General features: G+C 40.4%; 1 protein-coding gene and 3 pseudogenes across 11 annotated transcripts in view; all 4 read right to left on the bottom strand.

The window, feature by feature from the left end:
- Ash1l (ASH1 like histone lysine methyltransferase) overlaps positions 1 to 22,297 on the bottom strand; it is a 175,911-nt gene that overhangs the window by 59,637 nt on the left and 93,977 nt on the right. For all 10 annotated transcript variants that reach the window (XM_087203476.1, XM_087203478.1, XM_021249297.2 and 7 more), the window contains one exon: positions 6,687 to 6,781. In XM_087203476.1, coding sequence (XP_087059602.1) covers positions 6,687 to 6,781 — 95 coding nt within the window. The remainder of the gene's footprint in view (positions 1 to 6,686; positions 6,782 to 22,297) is intronic.
- Positions 11,245 to 11,959, bottom strand: LOC106008376 (glycerophosphocholine phosphodiesterase GPCPD1 pseudogene; annotated as a pseudogene).
- LOC147820824 (glycerophosphocholine phosphodiesterase GPCPD1 pseudogene) lies at positions 12,253 to 13,184 on the bottom strand (annotated as a pseudogene).
- Positions 14,178 to 22,294, bottom strand: LOC147820823 (WW domain-containing adapter protein with coiled-coil pseudogene; annotated as a pseudogene). The gene has a single exon (XR_015448180.1). The product of XR_015448180.1 is annotated as a WW domain-containing adapter protein with coiled-coil pseudogene (transcript).

Below are 22,297 nucleotides of genomic sequence, written 5' to 3'. Positions count from 1 at the left end.
AACCAAATTTGAGGATCTCTGATGGGTATATGCTGGTGTAGCTTGGGTGGCCAACAGTAGCTTCTGTGATGTTTGCCTAGAATAGAGTGGTTACTGTCTAAATATTTCCAGTTTTATTAAGGTTGTTCTTTTCCTGGTCCTTTGGTTAAAGAAAGCAGGCTTTTTACTGCTTTCTTTGTATAGCAGATGATGATTCATCTGTCACCTTCTTAACCTTCAAGTTTGGGAGAAATGGGGCAGAAAACAAGAACAAAAACACAAAGAAAGAAAAAAAAAACTCACAACAAAACAAAAAGCCTCAAAAGAAAACCTAGGAATAGTCGGGCATGGTGGCACCTGTGATGTCAGCACTTGGGAGGCTGAGGCAGGATAACTGCCCTGAGTTTGAGGCTAGTCTGGGCTACATAGTGAGACCCTGCCCCCACCCCCTCTTTTGGTACTGGGGATCAAATTTGGGACCTTGTGCTTTTGAGGCAGGCGCCGGAACCACTGAGCTAAATCCCTGCCCCCTGCATTTTTTTCCTAATGTGTTTTTATGTTACTTGTACTCACCATAAACAATAAGGAAAAGTATTCCCACTTCATTTAAAAAGCAAAGTATATCTATCATGGTTTTTCCTTTATTTTGATAGCTATTGGTCTACTATATGAATGTATCAGTTTCTCTTTTGTTCTACTGATAAATACCAGGGGTGTCTATAGTTTAGTACCACTCTGAATGAAAACTTCTATAGAAATATATACCCATTTCTCTTGGATAGGTGTTTAATTTCACAAAAGATGCCAGAGACTGTTTATTTATCATTTTTTTGAGACAAGGTCTCACTTTACAGTTCAGGCTGGCTTTGAACTCATGGCCAAGCTCTTGTCTCAACCTTCTGAGGGCTGGGATTACCGGCATGTGCCACCAGGCCTAGCCAGAGTTTTTTTTTCTTTTAATAGTATATTTTACTCTTCCACAACTGATTTATGATCATTCTGGATGTTTGGTTATCTTTGCCAACATGTGGTGTTGACTTTGGTAGATGTGTAGTCTCTCATTGGAGTTTTAGTTCATACTTTCCTGGTGGCTAATGATGCGGAGACTTTTGACATGTGTTTACTAGCTCTATGTGTATTTTCTTTGATGCAGTTTGTGTTTAAGTCTTCAGGTCATCTGAAAGTTGGGCTTTTGTTGTTCCTTCTGTATTCAGGACACATTACAGTTTTTGAATATTTTCTCCCAGTTTATGGATTGCCAACTTGTTTTTGTAATGACATGTTTGGATCACTAGTTTTTTTTTTTCTTTTGGTACCGGAAATCGAACTCGGAACCTTGCACTTTTGAGGCAGGCACCACTGAACTAAATCCCTGGGCCTGGACCACTAGTTTTGTATTTTGTTAAGATATAATTAATCCATACTTGAAATGTTTACTTATACGTAGCATAAGGATATTACCCTATGCTTTCTTTCAGAAGCCTTATACTTTTAGTTTTTATATTAATCTGTGATCCAAGTCAAATTAAGTTTGTGAATAATATGAAGTTGGTATCAAACTTGAAATGCTTTGCATAGGAATAGCAAAAGCAATTCTGGGCAACAAAGGCAAGACAGGGGGCATCACAATCCCTTCATCTGAGATTACACTACAAAGCTACTGTGATAAAACAGCAGGGTACTGGCAACAAAACAGACCTGAGGATCAATGGAACACATTATAGAACGCGGAAACAACTCCAGACATACTCAGCCACCTTATCTTTGACAAAGGAGCCAAACACCCTCACTGGAAGAAAGTTAGCCTCTTACAATAAATGGTGCTGGAAAAACTGGCTTTCCACATGCCAAACAAAAACTGAAACTAGACCCATATTTTTCACCATGCACCAAACTCAGATTAAAATGGATCAAAGATCTAAATATTAAAACAAACTCTAAATCTGCTGCAAAATAGAATAGGTAGAACTCTCAAAAACTTTGGTGTGGGCAAAGACTTCATGAACAAAACTCTGACTGCACAACATATATCACAAAGAATCAACAACTGGGATCTCATTAAAAACCTTTTGCACAGCAAGAGAAACCACCAACAGAGTGACAAGACAACCCACAGTGTGGGAAAAATTTTTTGCCAGGTGTTCCTCAGACAAAGGACTAATATCTACAATATAAGAACTCAAAAAAATCAGACCCCTCAAATTTAAAGACCCAATCCTAAAATGGACATATGAAATGAAAAGATACTTCTCAGATGAACTAGAAACGGCAAATAAATACATGAAAAAAATGTTCAACATCATTGGTCATTAAAGAGATGCAAATTAAAACAACACTGAGATTCCATCTCACTCCAGAAAGAATGGCTGTTATCAAGAAATCAACCAATAACAAATGCTGGAGAAGCTGTAGGGAAAAGAACCCTCCTCCACTGCTGGTGGGAGTGTAGACTGGTGCAACCACTGTGGAAATCGGTGTGGAGATACCTCAAAGAACTAAACCTGGAGGCTCCATTTGACCCAGGTATTCACCTTCTTGGTATCTTCCCAAAAGAATTAAAAGCATCATACCACAGTGATATATGCACACCCATGTTTATAGCAGCACAATTTGCAACAGCTAAATCTTGGAGAAAGCCCACATGCCCATCGACTGACAAATGGATAAAGAATATTCTTTTTTAAATACAATGGAGTACTACTCTGCCATAAAGAAGGATAAGCTTGAGACAGGTTTTAGCTAAATGAATGCACCTTGAGACCATACTCTTGAGATGAATCGAACATACCTGTTCAAACACTGCATTGTTTCTCTGGTGTGAGAAACTGAAAGAGGAAATAAGGACTGGAATGTACAACAGACACTGGGATATGGGAAGAAAATGTTCAAATGAGAAGGGGAACAAGGGAGGGGGGAGGGGGAAAGGAAAGATGGGAAAAGAAAAAAAGAAAATAGAAGGAAAAAATGGAAACAAAGCTTTTATGTAAGTAGGGGAAGAGGAGTTGAAGGGGGGAATGGGAAAACAAAGAAGATAATACATACACAGGCACAAATTCCCTATAATGAATGCTATCATTATGTATATCTAAAATGTACAATAAATGTTTTGCTTAAAAAAATAAAAGAATAGAGGCTTCCAATTCCAGAACAAGGCATCTCTGTTTATCTAGGCTTTCTTTTTTTCTTTTGGTACAGGGGATCGAACTCGGGTTCTTGCGCTTACGCAGCAGGCAGCAAAACCACTGAGCTAAATCCCTGGCCTTTTCTTTAATTTCTTAAGGAAATGTTTTAGCTTTTAATATAGAGCGAATTCAGTTCCCAGCTCCCTGCATTACAACAGGCCTAAAGTATTTTTTGTCCAGGCCCAATCCCCAGCCTCATAGGCCTATCTATAGTCCTGACAGCAATACAAAAACGATTAGTTACAGATCTCCACAGAGATCTGGCTTTGTGTTTTCCATTTGTAATGAGAATTGGGAATGTCACATCCTCTTATCAAGCTGCATTTACAGCTGGACTGGTGGCACACTCCTATAATTCCAGCACTCGGGAGGCTGAGGTAGGATGATTGCCTGAGTGCCAAGCCAGCCTGGGTGATAAATTGAATTCCAAGGCCAGCCTGGACTACATAGTGAGACCTTGTCTCAAAAAACTGAAAAAAAAGAAAAAAGAGTTTATTATCATGTGTTGGTCCCTTTTTGTTATCTAACCATATGGTGTATGAAAGCAGAATACAGTTTTGAAAGCAGAATATGTCTTTCATTGATAGTCAATTATAATATTTACAATGAAAGAATTTTTTTAATAGAATAAAAAATGATAATGCATCTTACAATTGAGAGCATTTTTTCTTTTCTTTTTATAGTAGCAGAGATTGAACCAGAGGTACACTACCAGTAAGCTGCACTGCCAGGCTATTTTAACTTTACCTTATTTTATTATTTTTGGTACCAGGGATCAAACTCAGGACCTTGTGATTTCGAGGCAGGCACGGGAAACACTGAGCCAAATCCCCAGCCTATCTTACTTATTTTTATTTCCAGGTCTTTGTATTTTGAGACAGGGTCTCACTCAGTTGCCCAGGCTGGCCTAAAATTTAGTCTTCCTGCTTCAGCCTCTCATGTAGCTGGGATCACAGGCTTGTGCCACCTTGTCCAGCTAACTGCTGGCACTGTATAATATTCTCAGTTGTTAGAATTTAAATTACAGGCCCATGAAATTCCTTATTGAAAACAGCCAGGCATGGCAGCATACACCTGTAATCTCAGCAGTTGGGAGGCAGAGGCACAAGGATCGAGCCAGTTCAAGGCCAGCCTGAGCTATATGCAGTAGTGAGTTCCAGGGAGCCCGATCTCTGTACTGAGATCCTGCCTCACCCCTCCTCCCAAAACAAAACTCTCAAAGTCAGGTGTGGTGATACATGCCTGTAATCTTAGCATGTGGGAGGCTGTGGTAAAAGGATTGAGAGTTCAAGGCCAGCCTAGATTACACCGTGAGTTTAAGGTCAATCTGGACTACATAGTAAGACCTTGTCTCAAAAATCAAACCAACCTCCTAAATCTGTTTATTATAGAGTCAGAAGAGTTCTTTACATGTATGGATATACAGAAACAAATCTCTTCCCTGGTATAGTAGTTCCTTTTATCATGGTTTTACTTTCCAAGATTAGTTTACTTACAGTTAATCCTGTTCTGAAAATACTAAATGGAAAATTCCAGAAATAAACAATTTATAAGTTTTAAATTGGGTGACATTCTAAGCAGCATGATGAAATCTCTTGCTCTCTTGCTGCTCATAAGCTATTTTGAGTTAATTTTTGTATATGGTATGAAATAAAGGTCCAATTTTATCCTTTTGTATGTGCATATGTATATTAATACAGAATTATTTATTGAATAATTATTCTTTCCTCATTGTTTTAGCACTCTTGTCAAAAACAAACTGAGGTCGGTGTAGTGGCACATGTCTGTTATCCCAGTTACAGGGGTGGCTGTCATAGAAGAATCACAAGTTCAAGGCCCGCCTGGGCAAGTAAGTGAGACCTTGTCTCAAAATAAAAAATGAGGGCCAGGGATTTAGCTCAGTTGAACTGGGCCTGCCTCGCAAGCTTAAGGTCCTATGTTTCATCCCCGGTACAAAAAAAAAATCCAAAAACGAAAGAAAAAGAAAGGAAGGAAGGAAGGAAGAAAGGAAGGAGGTAGGGAGGGAGGGGAGGGGAAGGAGGGAGGGAGGGAGGGAGGGAGGGAGGGAGGGAGGGAGGGAGGGAAGGGAGGGAGGGAGGGAGGGAGGGAGGGAGGGAGGGAGGGAGGGAGGGAGGGAGGGAGGGAGGGAGGGAAGGAAGGGAGGGGAGGGAGGGAGGGAGGGAGCGAGAAAAGAAAGAAAGAAAAAGGCTGGGGATGTAGTTACTATGATAAAGAAAAAAACGATCAGGCCCGGGATTTAACTTAGTGGTTCCGCCACCTGCCTCGCAAGCACAAGGTCCTGAGTTCGATCCCTGGTACCAAAAAAAAAGAAAAGAAATAAAAGAAAAAAAGAAAAAAATGATTCAGTGACCACAAATTTAAGGGCACAATACACACTGTGGTAAGTACATATTTATCTTAAGAGGTAAACTTCTGAACCAGGCATGTGGTGCATACCTGTAATACCAATACTTAGGAGGCTGAGGCAGGAAGACTGTTGTGCATTCTGAGGCCAGCCTGCGCTACATAGTGAGATCAAGGCTGGCCTGGATTGCATAGTGAGACCCTGTCACACACACACACAAAAAAAACAAAAACAAAACAAAAACAAAAACCAAAATAGCTATTTTGTAATGAGATGAATTTAATTTCATTAGTTTCTTTTTCTTGTTTTCTTTTTTTATGTTGCTAGGACTGAACTATCCCCTTATATATGCTAGATAAACACTCTACTACTGAGTTATATATCCCTAGTTTATAGAAATATTTAATTTTACTTTGTTTAAATTTTACTTTGTTTAAATCTGACTCCATTGTAGTAATATGCATCATTATTTGATTTATGTAACTATTTTTTCATATAACTATTATGGCAATGATAAACTAGGTCTGGCTAAGTCATTGATTTTGTTTACATGATACATAAAATAATGTTAAAGTAAATGGTCTTTCCTCCTTATTCTAATCATATTATTTGAGCAATAATATAGGACTATCCAGAAAATAAAACAACTATCCCACAATAGGCTGATTTTAAGTAGTTGACCACAAATTTAAATGGGGGGGGTGCCCTAAAAATTACTATTACCTAGGTGCTAAACAAATCCTTGACTTTTTCTCAAAAAATGAAAAGAAAGAGAAATCCTGTTCCATTTTCAAGCAGACTGATGACCAGGGAAAGCAGCTGGCCCTTTCTTTCATCACTATAAATCCATAAATCTAACTTCTTTTGAACATGGAAAATATTTGAAGATGAACTGCTAACTACTTGATTTTTCTTAGATGACATACGTAATGGAATCAAAAGCTAAGTTATAGTGTTTTATTAAAACCTCAATGGACAAGATTTAAGCCATGTTCACTCTGTACCTATCAAATAATGTACAGAATTCTTCAGAGTAAGTGAAAATTAAATGGTAAAGAGAATGAAGCCATGAGAGAGGAAGATACAGTAACAAAGACACTTCCCTCAAACCCCAGGAATCATTTCTTCTCAGCAATACATCGTGTGGCCTTAATACTCACCAACATGAATGGGGGCTGGAAATAATCCATATTCATGCTCTCCTGGAGTGTACTCCAGCTTTTCTTTCTTTAACTGGATCAATCGGCTCTTTGGACTGTGATTAGAAAAGAATGAGAAACAGAAGCAATGAAATTTCTTTTGTGGTCCAATATAAACAACAGACACCTAGTATCTAATGTAACAGTGGCTTAGATTATTTTATTTTTTTGAGACAGGGTCACACTAGGGTAGTCCAGGCTGGCCTTGAACTCCATATGTAGACAAAGCTCATGATCTTCCTGTCTCAGCCACACCAGTACTAGAATTATGGATAGGCATCACTATGGCTGGAGATATATATTTTTTTAAAAAGATAAAGATATATACATCTCTATACATCTAGATTACTTATATATTACATACAACTGATATATCTATATAGACATCTATATTTATAGATTATATAATCTATATATTATAGACTGTGTATTATATAATTATATAATCTATACATTATAGATTATATATATACAGATAATTATATATAATATCTAATTTTATGTATCATATATATATTTTAACGGTAGCAAAGTTTTATTAAAGAAAAGAGGCTCTGCAGAGCGAGTTGGGCCAAGTAAAAGTAAGAAAACAAGTACACCCTACAGAGTGAGGGCAGGCCACCATGCAAGAGAACACAGGGGCCAATGGATAATATCTTAAATGCACTGTTTGGGACAGGGTATCAAGCAGTTTTATATATTTTACAAATCTGAAGTCTTGGAAATCCCTTTAAGAAAGAGGATCCTCAGCTGGATGCAGTGGCACATGCCTATAATCCCAGCACTGGGAAGGCTGAGGCAGGAAGATCATCCTAAATTCAAGGCCAGCCTGGACCACAAAGTGAATTCAAGGTAGCTTGAACTACACAGACCACCTTGTCTCAAAAAACAAAACAAATAGGGCCGGGGATGTAGCTCAGGGGTGTCTTCAACTGCCTTGCAAGTGCAAGGTCCTGAGTTTGATCCCCCATACAAAAAAAAAAACCCAAAACAAAACAAAACAAAACCAAACCTACCCACCAACCAACCAACCAAAGAGAGAATGAAAAGAAAGAATTCCAGAAAGAATGGAAATCCCTTTAAGAAAGAGGATCCTGGCTGGTGTGGTACCGCACGCCTGTAATCCGAGCACTCAGTAGGCTACAGCAGGAAAAGTGCCACAAGTTCGAGGCCAGTCTGGGCTACATAGTGAGGGCTCAAGGGCAGCTTGAACTACATAGTGAGAGACAGAGACGCTGTCTCAAAATAAAGAAAGGGGATCCTTCCAAAATGAATGGCCCTCATCAAGAAATCAAATAACAATAAATCCTGACGAAGTGGCAGGGAAAAAGGAACAATTCTACATTGTTGGTAGGAATGTAAACTAGTAGAACCACTATGGAAATCAGTATGAAGATTACTCAAAACCTTAAAAGTAGAAATTCCATTTGACCAAACTATTCCTTTTTAGGTAGCTTACCAAAAGAGTTAAAGACATCATATTACAGTGACACATGACATGCATACTCATGTTTATAGTAGCACAACTCACAACAGCTAAATCTTGGAAGGAGCCTACATGTCCATCAACATATGAATAAAGAAAATGTAGTATTAACACACAATGAAGTACTATTCTGATTTTTTTTCTTTTTGCGGTACCGGAGATCGAACTCAGGACCTTGAGCTTGGGAGGCAGGCACAGTATCACTGAGCTAAATCCCCAGGCCTACTCTACTATTTTAAAAAAATTTTTTGGTACCAGGGCTTGAACTCGGGACCTTGTGCTTGCGAGGCAGACAGTGGAACCACTGAGCTAAATTCCCCGGCCCCCTACTCTACTATTAAGGATAAAATTGAGTCAACCTGTAAGAAAATAGATGCACCTCAAGACCGTAATATCAGCTACGTGTGGTGGTGCACACCTGTAGTTCCAGCACGTGAGAGGCAGAGGCAGGAGGATTGCTGTGAGTTTAAAGCCAGCTTGGGCTACCCAGTGAGTTCGAGGCCAGCCTGAACGACTCAGCAAGACCCTGTCTCAAAAATCACCCCCCCCATAATATCAAATGAAATAAATCAGACACACAAGCTTAAATATCACATGGTTTCTCTTATATAAGAAATGCAAAGTTAGGCAGGCATGGTGAGGCATGCTTGTAATCCCAGGACTTGGGAAGCTGAGACAGGAGGATCACCACAAGTTTGAGGCCAGCCTGGGCTATGTAGTTAGTTCAAGGTCAGCTTGAACTGCGTAGTGAGACCATGTCTCAAAAAAACAAAAACAAAACAAAACAGAACAACAAAAAAGAAATCAAAAGTTAAATACATTAAATTCTGAAATAAAAGACAATAGGGGGGGCCAGGGATTCAGCTCAGTGGTTTCAACGCCTGCTACACAAGCGCAAGGACCAGAGTTTGATCCCCCATACCAAAAAAAAAAAAAAAGACAATAGGAAACAAGGAACTAGATCTTTTGGAAATGGAAAGGGATTCAAAAGATGGGAGAAAGTGGGGAAGGGGGATGGGTGTGAGATTAAGATGTATTACGTACACATATCAAATCCCCACAATGAATGTAATTATTATGTACTGCAAACATGTACTAATAAAAGTTTTATTTTATTTTTTTTTTTGGTACTGGAAATCAAATTCAGGGCCTTGCACTTGCCAGGCAGGCACTGTACCGCTGAGCTACAACCCTGGCCCTAAAACTTTTAAAAAGCTAAAAACTAAGAAAGAGCTCATTGGTAGTTTTGAATAGTTCTGCAGAAGGAATCCAAATTTAAGATCTAATTGTACTGATTACATTTGGCTAACTCGTACTAGTTTACAAAGTATGTATGTATGTATGTATGTATGTATGTGTTTTTCAGACAGGGTCTCACTATATGTTCAAGGGTGGCCTCAAATTTGCAGCCATTCTCCTGTCTCAGCCTCTCAAGTGCTGGCATTACAGAGAGACTGAGGCAGGAGGACTGCAAATACAAGCCCAGCTTGTATTTAGTAAGACCCTGTCTCAACAGAAAAGAAAAACAAAAATCAAAGAAAGAAGGGCTAATGATGCAACTCAGTGTCAAGTCCCTGGATTCAATCCCCAGTAAAATACACACATACACACATGCACATGTCAGTCATGACAGGATCTGAGAAATGGAGGAAAACCAGTCAAAGGAAAGAGCTGGCATAAGAACAAAGTTGAGGGGCCGGGGATTTAACTCAATGGTGCTGCCACTTGCCTCGCAAGTGCAAGTCCTGAGTTAGATCCCTGGTACAAAAAAGAACAAAGCTGAAATGAGGTTGGACCAATTACAGGAAATGAAAAAAGCCTATATGACTGAAAAAATTCAGAAGTTAGAAACCCAGTCATATGAAGTTTTTTTGTTTTTAGAATTCAGAACACTTATTTTCTTTACATGGAGATTTAACTACTGTATAACACACACACACACAAAATAAACCCACAAAGCAATGATGTGTAATAGGTAGTGAGAGACACTAAGTAAGCATATTTCAAATGCCTACAGGGCCACGGATGTAGCTCAGTGGTTCTGCCGCTTGCCTCAAAAGCGCAAGGACCCAAGTTCAATCCCTGGTACCAAAAAGAGTCAGATGCCTACCAACAGGCTTTTTTTAAGACAACAAAACACTGTTAGTCCTTGCCATCTTCTCACACTCATCTAGCACCAGGCCCAAGGATTAAACAGTAAAGTGTACAACCTCATGTTTAAAACCCAAAGCATGCATCAAATCAGATTTATACATCGTGATCTACTCTATAAATAATGCAATACATACTTCTTTTTTTTTTTTGCAGTACCAGGGATCAAGCTCAGGACCTTGCGCTTGCAAGGCAGGCGTGGTGCCACTGAGCTAATTCCCCAGCCCCAGCATTTTGAAATTTTAACATTTATGCAAAAACAACTCTTGAAAGATTTATGAAACAAGTTTCAAGGTGCACTTTCATGCTGGTTTGGTTAAGTGGAAAAATGGCAGCAGCCTCAAGTCTCATACTGAATGAAAATGGTTTCTGTGCCTGTCAATCCATGTAAAAAAAAAAAAAACCTACATACACAGATGGCACAAAAGTTTGTGCAGTCAGAATCACCAGTGCAAATGCTTGCATTTGAGGTACTTATTTTTCCCATGGTCAGGTATAACTATGCATAGTCATTTTTCTCAAGGGCTAAAGATTTGAGACCTGATCAAATGAAAAGCTAAGAAGTGTAAATATGTTATTTACGTAATTTCAAAGATCTATGTTTTTAATATAAATTTAACATTATAGGCTTACATATTTATTTAGAAATATTTATCAACCAGTAAGTTTTCTCATTGTACAGAGACTGATTGGCAATTGTACCTGGCAAGTGATTTAAATGGCACAGTTCTTGAAATTCTTGCAAGAACTTCAGTGAAAGAGTAAAATACTTCATTACTGCTTCATTGGAATAAGAAACCCCAAAGGCAGAGATAATCAGTGCTCAATGATGGAAAGTGAACACCCAGAAGAGCCACCGCTGAATGGTCTGCACAGTAGAATCTAAATGCTCTCCACATTATCGATACATTGGCATCCACACGGTTGCTGGGCTCCCTGCACAAGGATGAGGGGGCAAAGGGGCTAACAGTGGGATACAAGCAGCTCTGAAGCTCTGGTAATTCTTCCTTCAGTCGTTCCAACTGCTCCACTTGGAATATATTTGGTTATTCAGGTTTCCAATCATATATCCTCTATCATAAATTATACCATTAACTCCAAATTCTTTCCACTTCCTTCTGTTTTCAGGATCATTGGTGCCACTGCCCTGGCACAATATGATGAGGCCCTTAGCTTTTGCCTCCTGAATATAGCACGGGTTTCTGAGCAGGTCTTCAGTGTGTGCATTTATCCCCAGAAGATTTTCAAACTGCGCAAAGCTCATTGCAATGGGAGATGTCCAACATTTGAAGTCCATAAGTTCAGACTAAATATCAGATTTTTCCTTGATTCAAAAATAATACAGGATATTCTGATTTTGTCAAACCACTGTAAAAATATCTGGATCAAATGAAGGAAACACAATTTTACTCTTCTCAGAGTTTTAAAAAACATTTTTTAGAATTGTATCCAAATACAGATTCATGTCAAAATACGTTGACAAGGGCTGGGGATTTAGCTCAGTGGTTCTGCCACCTGGCCTGCAAGAGCAAGGACCAAAGTTCGATCCCCAGTACCAAAAAAAAAAATGTTGACAAGTTACCATCCCGTATTCCATCTCTTTGTTGGTAGATTCACTTTATTTCCATATTAAACCCTACATTTTCTGGCAGACTCTAAAAACCATCTTAAGAGAAGGAAATGGCTGGTTTTCAGAAAACGAATGTTCTCCCTCAACTATAGATTCTTTTTGGTCTTTTTTTTTTTGGTACCAGGGCTTGAACTTGGGACCTTGCGCTTGTGAGGCAGGTGGCACCACTTCTAAGCTAAATCCCCGGGCCCCCAGATGCGTTCTGATTCCCCCTACCCCCATACTGGGGATCGAACTCACTTCCTTCTGATCTTTGGATTTTAGTGCATCACATGAGAAAGCTTTAAGAACTGGAGTTGGTCAATGTTAGTTCCTTTACTGGAATTTCGAATAATTCAAGTGGATCAGCATCAAATTTCTTTTTCATGGTCAAACAGCAGGTAAGATCATGATACACCACAGGCAGAAGTCCTCTCAAAGATGGGCATCAAATTCTACAAAAGCTGCGCCCTGAGTAGCAGCGTTTCTTACAGAAGCAATAGTATTTTCTTGAACTTTAGCCAGCTGGGGAGTTGTTGAGTTCCCCGCACCTCGATGTCCAGCATCGAGTGGTATTCTTGGCTTCCAATACTTGGAAAATGAAGATTTCACGTCACAATTGTACCCTAATGGCTTGATGATGATAAAGTCAACTCGCACTTTGCCTATGGTTTTCCTGGAATTCCTGCTCATGATGGGAAGGTAAGGACGCCGGCACCCCACCCACTCTCTGCAATGGTGGATGATAAGAAGCACGCTGTGCCCACATGTCCTGGAAAGGCATCACCCTGAACTACGTGTTCATAGATCTTCCTCAAAAATATCAAAGATTAGTTCTAGGCTATCCAGGTCCATGGTCTGCATGCTGTACTCTGTCCAGCAGTCAGGCTGTAGGCCATACCCACACTCTGGCTTTGAGTGCCTGCACACAACTGTAGATAGCCTATCATCATCTGTTTCCTCAGATCCTCTAGTGTAACTTTACCCTAAATCTAGATTTAAAAATTTTTTTGTTTATTGAGACTGGCGGTTTTTCAGAATAATGCAAACATAATCTTATTTCGGTCTGGTATGTCAGCCATCCACAATTCAGTTTCAACACCACTGTGGATTCCAAATTGTCCACTGTCAATAATAACCACTTTCCAAGGGGTTACTGATTGTGGTTGTGGATGAGCCTCCCACTTGTGAACTGTGACTTGACATGGACCATCGGTAGTCTTTGGTTCTAAAAAGTACCCTTTGAAGTAGTGATACTGAACTGATAATTCTCTAGTGAGGGCCGTGGTTGCTTTCCATAACATGCTGTCACCCGTCTCACTGTCTTCTTAGAAGAGCCACAGCATTTGGAGGATTCCAGTTTCCCAAAGCATCACAGCTTCCACACATTGCAAAAACTTCTCCTGATAAAAGACATCCTCTTATTTCAAAGGTAACCCGAGAAGGGTTCCGATGGATTTATTTTAGGATTCTTGCTGCCCCTCAGTGGTCAGCGCCTCCCTATTGCCACCACCAGGCACCCCTCAGTGGCCTGTAGCACCACCGAGCATGGGAAGAGCCTCCCCATGTGAAGTTATTTTTTATTAGTACAGTTTCAATACATAATGAATACATTCATCATGGGATGTGAAGTTTTAAAAACAGTGTTACGGAGTTTGCAAAAACATTTGCAAACAGAAAGGACAGACACTAGATTGATGTTCTTATATCTAAAGACAATTTCCTAATTAAGCACTTAACAGCTCACCCGGGTAGTACGTGTATGCAGTGACTGTCCTAGCATCGCCTGGACAGGTGTCATTTCAACCAGTCCATTCTTGTTTGCATGAGATATACTCATATGTCCGTCTGTTTTATATCAACTATTTTTTGCATACTTTTTTATTTAGAACGTTGTATTTGCCTTTTTTTTTTGAGACAGGGTCTTGCTGTGTAGTTTACACTGGTCTTGAGCTCACTATGTAGCCCAGTCTGGCTTTCGAATGTGGGGTGATCCTGCCTCAGTCTTCCAAGTGCTAGCATTACAGATGTGCACCACCATGCCTGGCCAGTGAAATCTAATAAGTTCTGGTTATTTTCTTTTACTAATTTGCGTTTATTTTATTTGTGAAAATTAACCTATAATTTTATGCTACAATCTATAAAAACGCTGAAGTACATTTTATATATATATATATATATATATATATATATTTTTTTTTTTTTTTTTTTTTTTTTTTGGTACCGGGGATCGAACTCAAGTCCTTGCACTTGCGAGGCAGGCAGTGGAACCACTGAGCTAAATCCCCAGCCCATTAGATATAATTTTTGTATTTCTGCAAAAAAAAAAAAAAAAAACTGAAAAAGGGAGAAATGTTAGCATATCAGAGAGGAAAAGTCTGTGTGATGAAATGGAAAGGCACAAAAGGGGCTGAGGATTTAGCTTACAAGTGCAAAGTCTAAGTACTGAAAAAAAGTGTTGATTCAAAAAAGATGTCCGCTTGTCAACTACTTATAATTCATAAATGACAGAATTTGAAAGAAATGGCTGGGAGTGGTGGTGCATGCCTGTAATCCCAGCATACAAGAGGCTGAGGCAAGAAAATTGCCATGAGCTTGAGGCCAGCCTGGGCTAAATAGTGAGACCCTGTCTCAAAAAAACAAAAAACAAAAAACAAAACAAAACAAAAACCAACAAACAAAAAAACCAAAACCAAAAAAGAAAACAAAACAAAACAAAAAAGAAAAGAAGAAACTAAAAAAAATTCCGCCAGTGGTCAATGATTGTAATAATTCTACGGGAGGTGTTGACAGAGTTGACCAACATATGACAACCTGTGATCAAAAAGCAAGGAAACAATTATTATCTTGAAATATTTATGCACCTGCTGGACCAAACAATGTGGAATTCATTTGTTATTTATTCAAAACAAGGGGGTTCAGGGGCCAGGGATGTAGCTCAGCCGCACAGCACCTGCCTGGCAAGTGTGAGGTCCCGAGTTCAATCCCCGGTACCAAAAAGAAAAAAAAAGTTATTTACAATTTAGATTAGGTCTAAGAGACCAAAGAATTGAAAGATGCTGGGATAGGGAAACACCAGCAGGACGTCCATCACCGACGTCTTCACCATTATGTTGAGTGGGAAGACATTCTGCTGAAATTACTCCAGCCACAGAAGAAAAGGAAAAGCCAACAGGACGATGTAAAGTCTGCTGTTCAAAGAAAGACAAAAATGCAAAAAGAATTTGGAAAAAGACTAGGTGCTACTGTCCAGATTGTAAGATTGCGTTTTGTATTGCATCTGTGTGTGTGTGTGTGTGTGTGTGTGTGTGTGTGTGTACCAGGAATCCAACTCAGGTCTTCCGCACTTGCCAGGCAGGGGCTGTCTGTGTCACTGAGCTACATCCCCCACCCTGCACTGAATGTTTTAAGATATACCAAGCCAGGCACAGTGGTGCATGTTTGCAATCCCAGTACCTGTGAGGCTGAGCCAAGATCATGAGACCTTGTCTCAAAAATAAAAAACATGGTTTTTGGTGTTTTTTTTGGTACCAGGAGTCAAACTCGGGACCTTGCACTTGCGAGGCAGGTGCCAGAACCACTGAGCTAAATCCCCAGCCCTGATTTTTTTTTTTTATGGTGCTAGGAATTGAACTCAGGGCCTCATGTAAGTTAAGCAAGTGCTCTACCATTGAGATATATATACTCCTGCCTCACCATCTACACCTGTCATCTAAACATAGGTCCTGATTTTTTCATACAACTGTCCAGAGGCCTTATCTATAAGCAAAAATGAAGAAGCCTGCAAGAAACACACAGGTAAAAGGAGTGTATCAAGTAATTTTGACAGTTACTACACGCGATAGTGTTAAGGGGATAGTTTTCACTGCATTAACTGACAGTATCACATGGAACAAAGAATTCTCAAGATTCTTTGTATAAAAACAAATTTCGTGAAAGCAGACCATTTAACCCAAGATCAACAAAATATGGATTTTCTAGGTCTGCATGAAAATTATTTATTTTATTTATCTTTTGAGACAGGGTCTCACTATGCAGTTTAGGCTGGCTTTTGAACTCACTATGTAGCCAAGGCTGGCCTCAAACTCCTACAAGTCCTCCTGTCTCAGCCTCCTGAGTACTGGTCCTACAGGTGTGCACCACCATTCCTGGCAGAAATGATTTTAAATGATACAATTCTACCTTTTTTGTTTTTTGTACTGGGAACCGAACCAAAGCCTTTGCACTGAGCTACATCCTGAGCCATTTTGTTATTATTTATTTTTGGAGATGGGGTCTTGTTCTATAGTTCAGGTCAGCCTTGCACTAGGTAGCCCAGGCTGGCTTTGAACTCCTGGCGATCCTCCTGCCTCAGCCTCCCGGAGTGCTGGAATCACAGGCGTGCACCAAATACCTGACTCTCAGTGAAACTATTTTGTGGTATTAGAATGGCTAACAAATGTCATTTATATGTGTGTCAAAGTGTACTGAGTATGCAACACCAAGGGTGAACACTAATGTAAGCTATGTACTTTGGGTGATAATGATGTGTCAGTGCAAGTGCACTGACTATAACACATTTACCAAAGAGGTGTGGTTGTTCTCACACTGGGGGATGCCCTGCACACGCAGGGACAAAGGATACATGGGAACCCCATGAACATTTCATTCAATTTTCCTCAGAACCTAAAACTGCTCTAAAAAAGTTAAGTTTCTCAATTAAAAAAAATATTGCCGCCAGGGATTTAGCTCAGTGGTTCTGCCGCCCGCCTCGCAAGTGCAAGGTCCTGAGTCCGACCCCCAGTACCAAAAAAAGAAAAAAACCAAAAACAAAAACAAAAAAAAGAGAAATAATAAATATATATTTTTTAAAATTGCCACTAACAAAAAACAGCCAGCTCACAAAAATACACTGCCATCACAGCTTTCAAGAACACATACACTAGGGGCCGGGGATCTAGCTCAGTGGTTCTGCTGCCTACCTCACAAGCGCAAGGTCCTGGGTTTGACCCCCAGTACTGAAAAAAAGAAAAAAAAAGCAGAATGTATGTTTGGTACACAAGAACACATGCACAAGGGACCAGGGATGTAGCTCAATGGCATCATGCTTCCCTGGCAAGTGCAAGGTCCTGAGTTTGATTCCCAGTACTGAGAAAAAAAAAAAAACATACATGAGGGCTGAGAGTGTAGGTCATTGTTACACCATGTATATAGCATGTGAAGGTTCTGGGTTCAATCCTCAGCACCAAACTACAACCAATTAATCAAACATATACATACACACACACACACACACACACACACACACACACACAATATGGCTTATTAGTCGGTTCAATGTTTTTTGGGGGAAGTACAAGGAAGTACTGGGAATTGAACCCTAGGCCTTTGTGTTGAACTACGCTCCAGGCTTTTTTATTTTTTGAGGCAGGGTCTTGCAACAGTCTGCAGTAGGACTTAAACTTATCCTCCTACCTTAGCTTCCCAGAATGCAGGATTTCAGGTACCACTATGCCTAGCCCGTTTAAAGTACTCTAAACTGGGGCCACGGATATAGCTCAGTGGAGCTGTCCCTGCCTAGCAGCTCCAAGGTCCCGAGTTCAATCCCTGGTACATAGTGGGGGTGGGGGGAGGTAGGGACGAGAAGAATGAAAGTACTCTAAACTAAGTATGGTGGTAGGCATTTGTAATCCCAGCAATTTGGGCAGCTGAGGCAGCTGGAGTGCAAGTTCAAGCTCAACCTGGGCAACTAAGCAAGACTCTTTGTCTCCACAAAAGGGGATTGAGACAGGGATGTAATTCAGTGGTAGAGTGCTTGTTTAGCATACAGGAGGCTCCAGTTTCTCAGGACAGGAAAAAAAAAAAGTTCTCCAGAATAAACCATCTTCTTCCTATTTAGTTCTATGAGATGGAGAACTAGTTCTAACAAAGTGGTACTATTTTTTTTCTTTTTTGGGTTTTGGTTTTTTGAGACAGGATCTCACTATGTAGTCCAGGCTGGCCTTGAACTTATGGCGATCCTCCTGCCTCTGCCTCCTGAGTGCTGGTATTATAGGTATGCACCACCACACCTAGCAACAAAGTGATATTTCCGTTAATTTTCACAATGGAGATTTTGAGTGACCAGAGATATTTTTAAAACATTAATATGATTAGTGATTTTAATCTTCTAATGTATAGTACTAATTTTTCACCTCTTTTGGATGCTGTGGATCAAACCCAAGGACTGCATAGGTGAAGCACAAGCTCTACTGTTCAGGTACACAACAGCCCTTTCTCTTTTCAGACAGTCTCACTAAGGAGTCCAGGCTGGCCTGGAACTCGTGATGTTCCTGCCTTAGCCTTCCGAGTAGCTGAGTTTACAGTGGTGTACCGCTGTACAGTCCACCACAGCAAGCTTTTAAGATTTTTATTCCTTATTTTTAAAATCTTTTTTTTTTCTTTCAGTACCAGGGATCAAACTCAAGACCTTGTGCTTGCCAGGCAGGCGCGGTGTCACTGAGCTAAATCCCTGGCCCCTACTCCTTATTTTTAGAGATCAAGAAAAACTGCAGAAATGAAACCTAAACTTTAGCAGAAAACTTAACTTTGCTTTTTATATTTACCAAAAAGTTTACTTCACAATTATAACTGCATTAAATGTATTCCAAAGTACACTTCCATTTTCTAATTTGTACTGACAGAATGATGATTTATTTTTATAAGTGCTGTCACCTGAAATAATGACCACTTTCCAGTTGGACTTGAGGCTGAAATGTGGTTACATATTTTATAATGTATCCAATTTATATAAATGTGGTCTTCATGTTTCCTTATAAAGAATGCACATGCTTTTACTAACCTCCCTTTTTTTTTTTTTTTTTTTTTTGGTACCAGGGATTGAACTCAGGTCCTCGTGCTTGCAAGGCAGTTGCCAGACCACTGAGCTAAATCCCCGGCCCTACCCTTCCTTGTCTGTACAAGTACCTCATGACTGAGGTAATCTTAAAAAAAAGCAAGCTCAGCTTGGCATAGTAGTGCATGCCTGTAATCCTGGCATTTGGGAGGCTGAGGCTGGAGGATCACTGCAAGTTTGAGGCAAGCCTGGGCTACACAGTGAGTTCGATGTCAGCCTGAACTACATACCAAGAGCCTGTCTCAAAAAAAAAAAGCAAGCTCAGTGCTGATAGAAGAAAAAAAATTTAGGGGGTAGAGTGCTTCTCTAGCATGCAGGAGTCCTTGGCTTCACTCCTCAGCAACATGGGGTGAGAAGTGGGGGGCTTCCCATGCATGTTATGGGCTTCTTCATACAACCTTTTTTTTTTTTTTTTTTGATTTTGTGAGACAGGGTCTTGCTATGTAGTTCATCCTGGCCTTGAACTCAACAGTGATCCTTCTGCTTCAGCCTCCCAAGTGCTGGGATTACAGGTGTGCACCAACACACCTGGCTTCAATACAGTCTTGGTGTGTGCTTCTCTGCATGATTTGTAGGCCATCCTTGAACATGTTTTATGAGATTTTTTATTTTTTGGAGACAAGGTCTCACTACGAAGATCAAGCTGGCCTTGAACTCATTTGTGATCCTCCTGCCTCAGCCTCCTGAGTGCTGAGATTACAGGCATGTATTACCTACCACTCCTGCCTGCAGGGTTTTAATGTTTTTTTTAAGTCAGGGTTTCATCACGTAGTTTAGACTGCTCGAGGTCACTGTAGCCCAGGCTGACCTCAAATTTGTGGTGATCCTTCTGCTTCAGCCTCTTGTGTGCCAAGATTTTAGGTATGCACCACCATGCCTAAGGTTTTTGACATTTTAAGTGAAGCGTGCTGCTAGCACAAGTGTTAATGAACATATGGGTCAGGCAGATGAGTTTCGTGGTACAACTGTTGCATTTGATGTATTACTGCTCCCAGAAGTCTTATTTGGACCAGGTGATAGACTTCTCTGGCAACTCAAGCACTAAAGACTTTGAAGAGAGAGGTTTATGACCTTCCTGCCCGACAGCAGTTAGCAGCTGCTGTGTGGCTGGCTGATTGTGACACTGGTCCTTGCTTAACTACTAGAATACCAACCTTTGGCTGTGATGAAATAGAAGGAGTACTAATCAAAGGATTCTTGGGGACTGTGTTAGTCTGAGGCATGCTAGTTCTTGGAGACACACAGGATCCCAGGGATGAGGCATCAGATGTTAAAGGCATGGCTAGTTAGAGTGATTAGATGGCTGGGCTTGTGTAGAGAGCTGAGCAGCCTGAGAAGTCAGAGATGTGCTGAAAGCAAATGCTCCAGCAGTATGAATTATAGACTGCAGTGAAGCTTGTATCACAGCTCCTGTGAGAACTTTGTTTATCTTGGAAATGGTCACATTGGAATTACTGAACTGCAGTGTGGCTTGCAAAGCAGGAGACAACTGTTGAAGATTTGGATTGGGGAGTAAGGTCGGTATTGGTGACTGTCAAGCAGGAGAAACAGGAACTGCAGAAGCAGATGTTGGAGGTACAGATGTGACATTCACTCCAGAAGCAGAAGATGTGGGAGTTGTGCAAGAATGTGATACTGATCTGTCTCCTGCTGAAGATTCTTTTCTTTCTACTTTCTGCACAGGGACAGAAGATGTGGGTATACGAAGTTTCAGTATCATTAGCATCAAATGATTTCTCTGGCTGGTCAGATGTGGCGCGTAAATGGACTAGATGGAACAGTGCTTGGGGTAGCAGTTAGACAAAGCACTGGTTGGATGGGGTGGCATACTGGCATAGAACTATTGTGAGTCTCTGATCTTGGCAGTATACAGTCTCTATCACTGTGTCTGCTTGTTCGAGAAAATATTCTTGGAATATCACAGGAATCCATGTCCTCCATTCCACTGGCAAACCCACTAGTGGCTGTTGCTTGTATCATATCTCTTCTGTCTTTTAGGAAGCTATTAACTGCTACCTTATTTGCTTCTTTTTGTCTCTGTTCTCTTTCAGGCCACTTTTGGTTTTTCGCACCATGAAACTTCCATTCACAATTGTAGTAATATTTTTTCTTAGAAGAGCTAATGTGCATAGACCAGTCACCTACACAATCCTAAGGAGCATCTGAAGTTTTGCTTGGATTATGGTTGGATGAAAAGAATGTAAATTTGAACTACGAAGAACACTGTGGTGGTGTGAACTTTCTTGTGGAGAGAGACTGGTCCTACCTTCCCTCTCTCTAACTCTGTGAGTATATATATTTTTGGCCTTACTGTGACCTGTGCTTTGTATGTCTCTTTAGGATTATCAGATCTCTGCAACATTTTATTTGGTGGTGAAGGATCTGCAGTGTCTCACATCTTTTCATGTCTGCATTTACCACTACTGGAGTGACTCTTTGATGAATGCTTAAGTGCCTGGTCCTCCTCCTCCTTCTGTCATTGCCACTGGTGCTGCTGTCACTGCCCCACCAACTACATCCAGGCAACTCAGACCACTGGGGAGAATTTAAAGTATGCCCTCAAAGAAAATCGAGTGTAGGCCTGTAAGAGAAAGGTGCACTATAGTCACAAGCAGGGAATATTTCTATATTTTTGAAGTGGAAATCTGTGGAACTAGAATCCAAACTATATGAATGTAATCTAGAAGGGCAGAGAAGACCAGGTATGATGGCACATGCCTGTATCCCAGAACTCGGGAGGCTGAGGCAGGAGGATTACTGTGAGTTCAAGGCCAGCCTGATACATAGATCAAGACTCTGTCTCAAAAAAAAAGGTAGAAAGGACATTATTAATCCTATTACTGTATAAAACAGTGTAGTATCACGAGTTTAATGAACACTGAGTGTTAGGGTTTGTGTCTAGATGTCCCGTTATACGCTCATAGGTAAGGCTCTGGGGAGGTGGCTAGACAACGGTGTGTAACGCTGGATTAGGATATGTGACACTGGGATTGAGGAGGCATGATAACTAAATTGGCTTTTCATAGTTCTGGGTGTGGGTAACAGAAGTCCCACCTTGGGTGTGGGTGGCATCCATCAATAGGTTTGTAGCGTGGACAGAATAGAAAGGAATAGAAAGAAAGCAGGATGCTGTTTCCTGTGGCTTGCTGCTTCCAACCTGCCTTGCCGTGGTCTGTTTCTCCTCTGCGATGCCCCTCTGCCACACTGTCCTGCCTTGGAGCCCACCAACTATGGACTGGAATCTCTACAAACTGTGAGATGAAATAAATCTTTCCTCTTGATTGTCCGGTATTTTGTCTCAGCAACGAGAAAAGTAAGACACTGAGGTATTTGAGATGAGACTGATATTTGTGTATATAATGCTTACAATATTTTTTGATGGTCAAATTATTGTTTTAAAACATAGAAAAATAACAGGCATTTAAAGGATGTCAGCTGATTGTTACCACTAC

The sequence above is a fragment of the Heterocephalus glaber genome, unplaced genomic scaffold, assembly GCF_053883595.1.
Source record: "Heterocephalus glaber isolate CG9 unplaced genomic scaffold, H.glaber_assembly_v1.0 deba00001795, whole genome shotgun sequence".
NCBI classification, from domain to species: Eukaryota; Metazoa; Chordata; class Mammalia; order Rodentia; family Bathyergidae; genus Heterocephalus; species Heterocephalus glaber.
The sequence above is the reverse complement of the archived record's forward strand: the minus strand, read 5'-3'. Positions and strand labels throughout refer to the sequence as shown.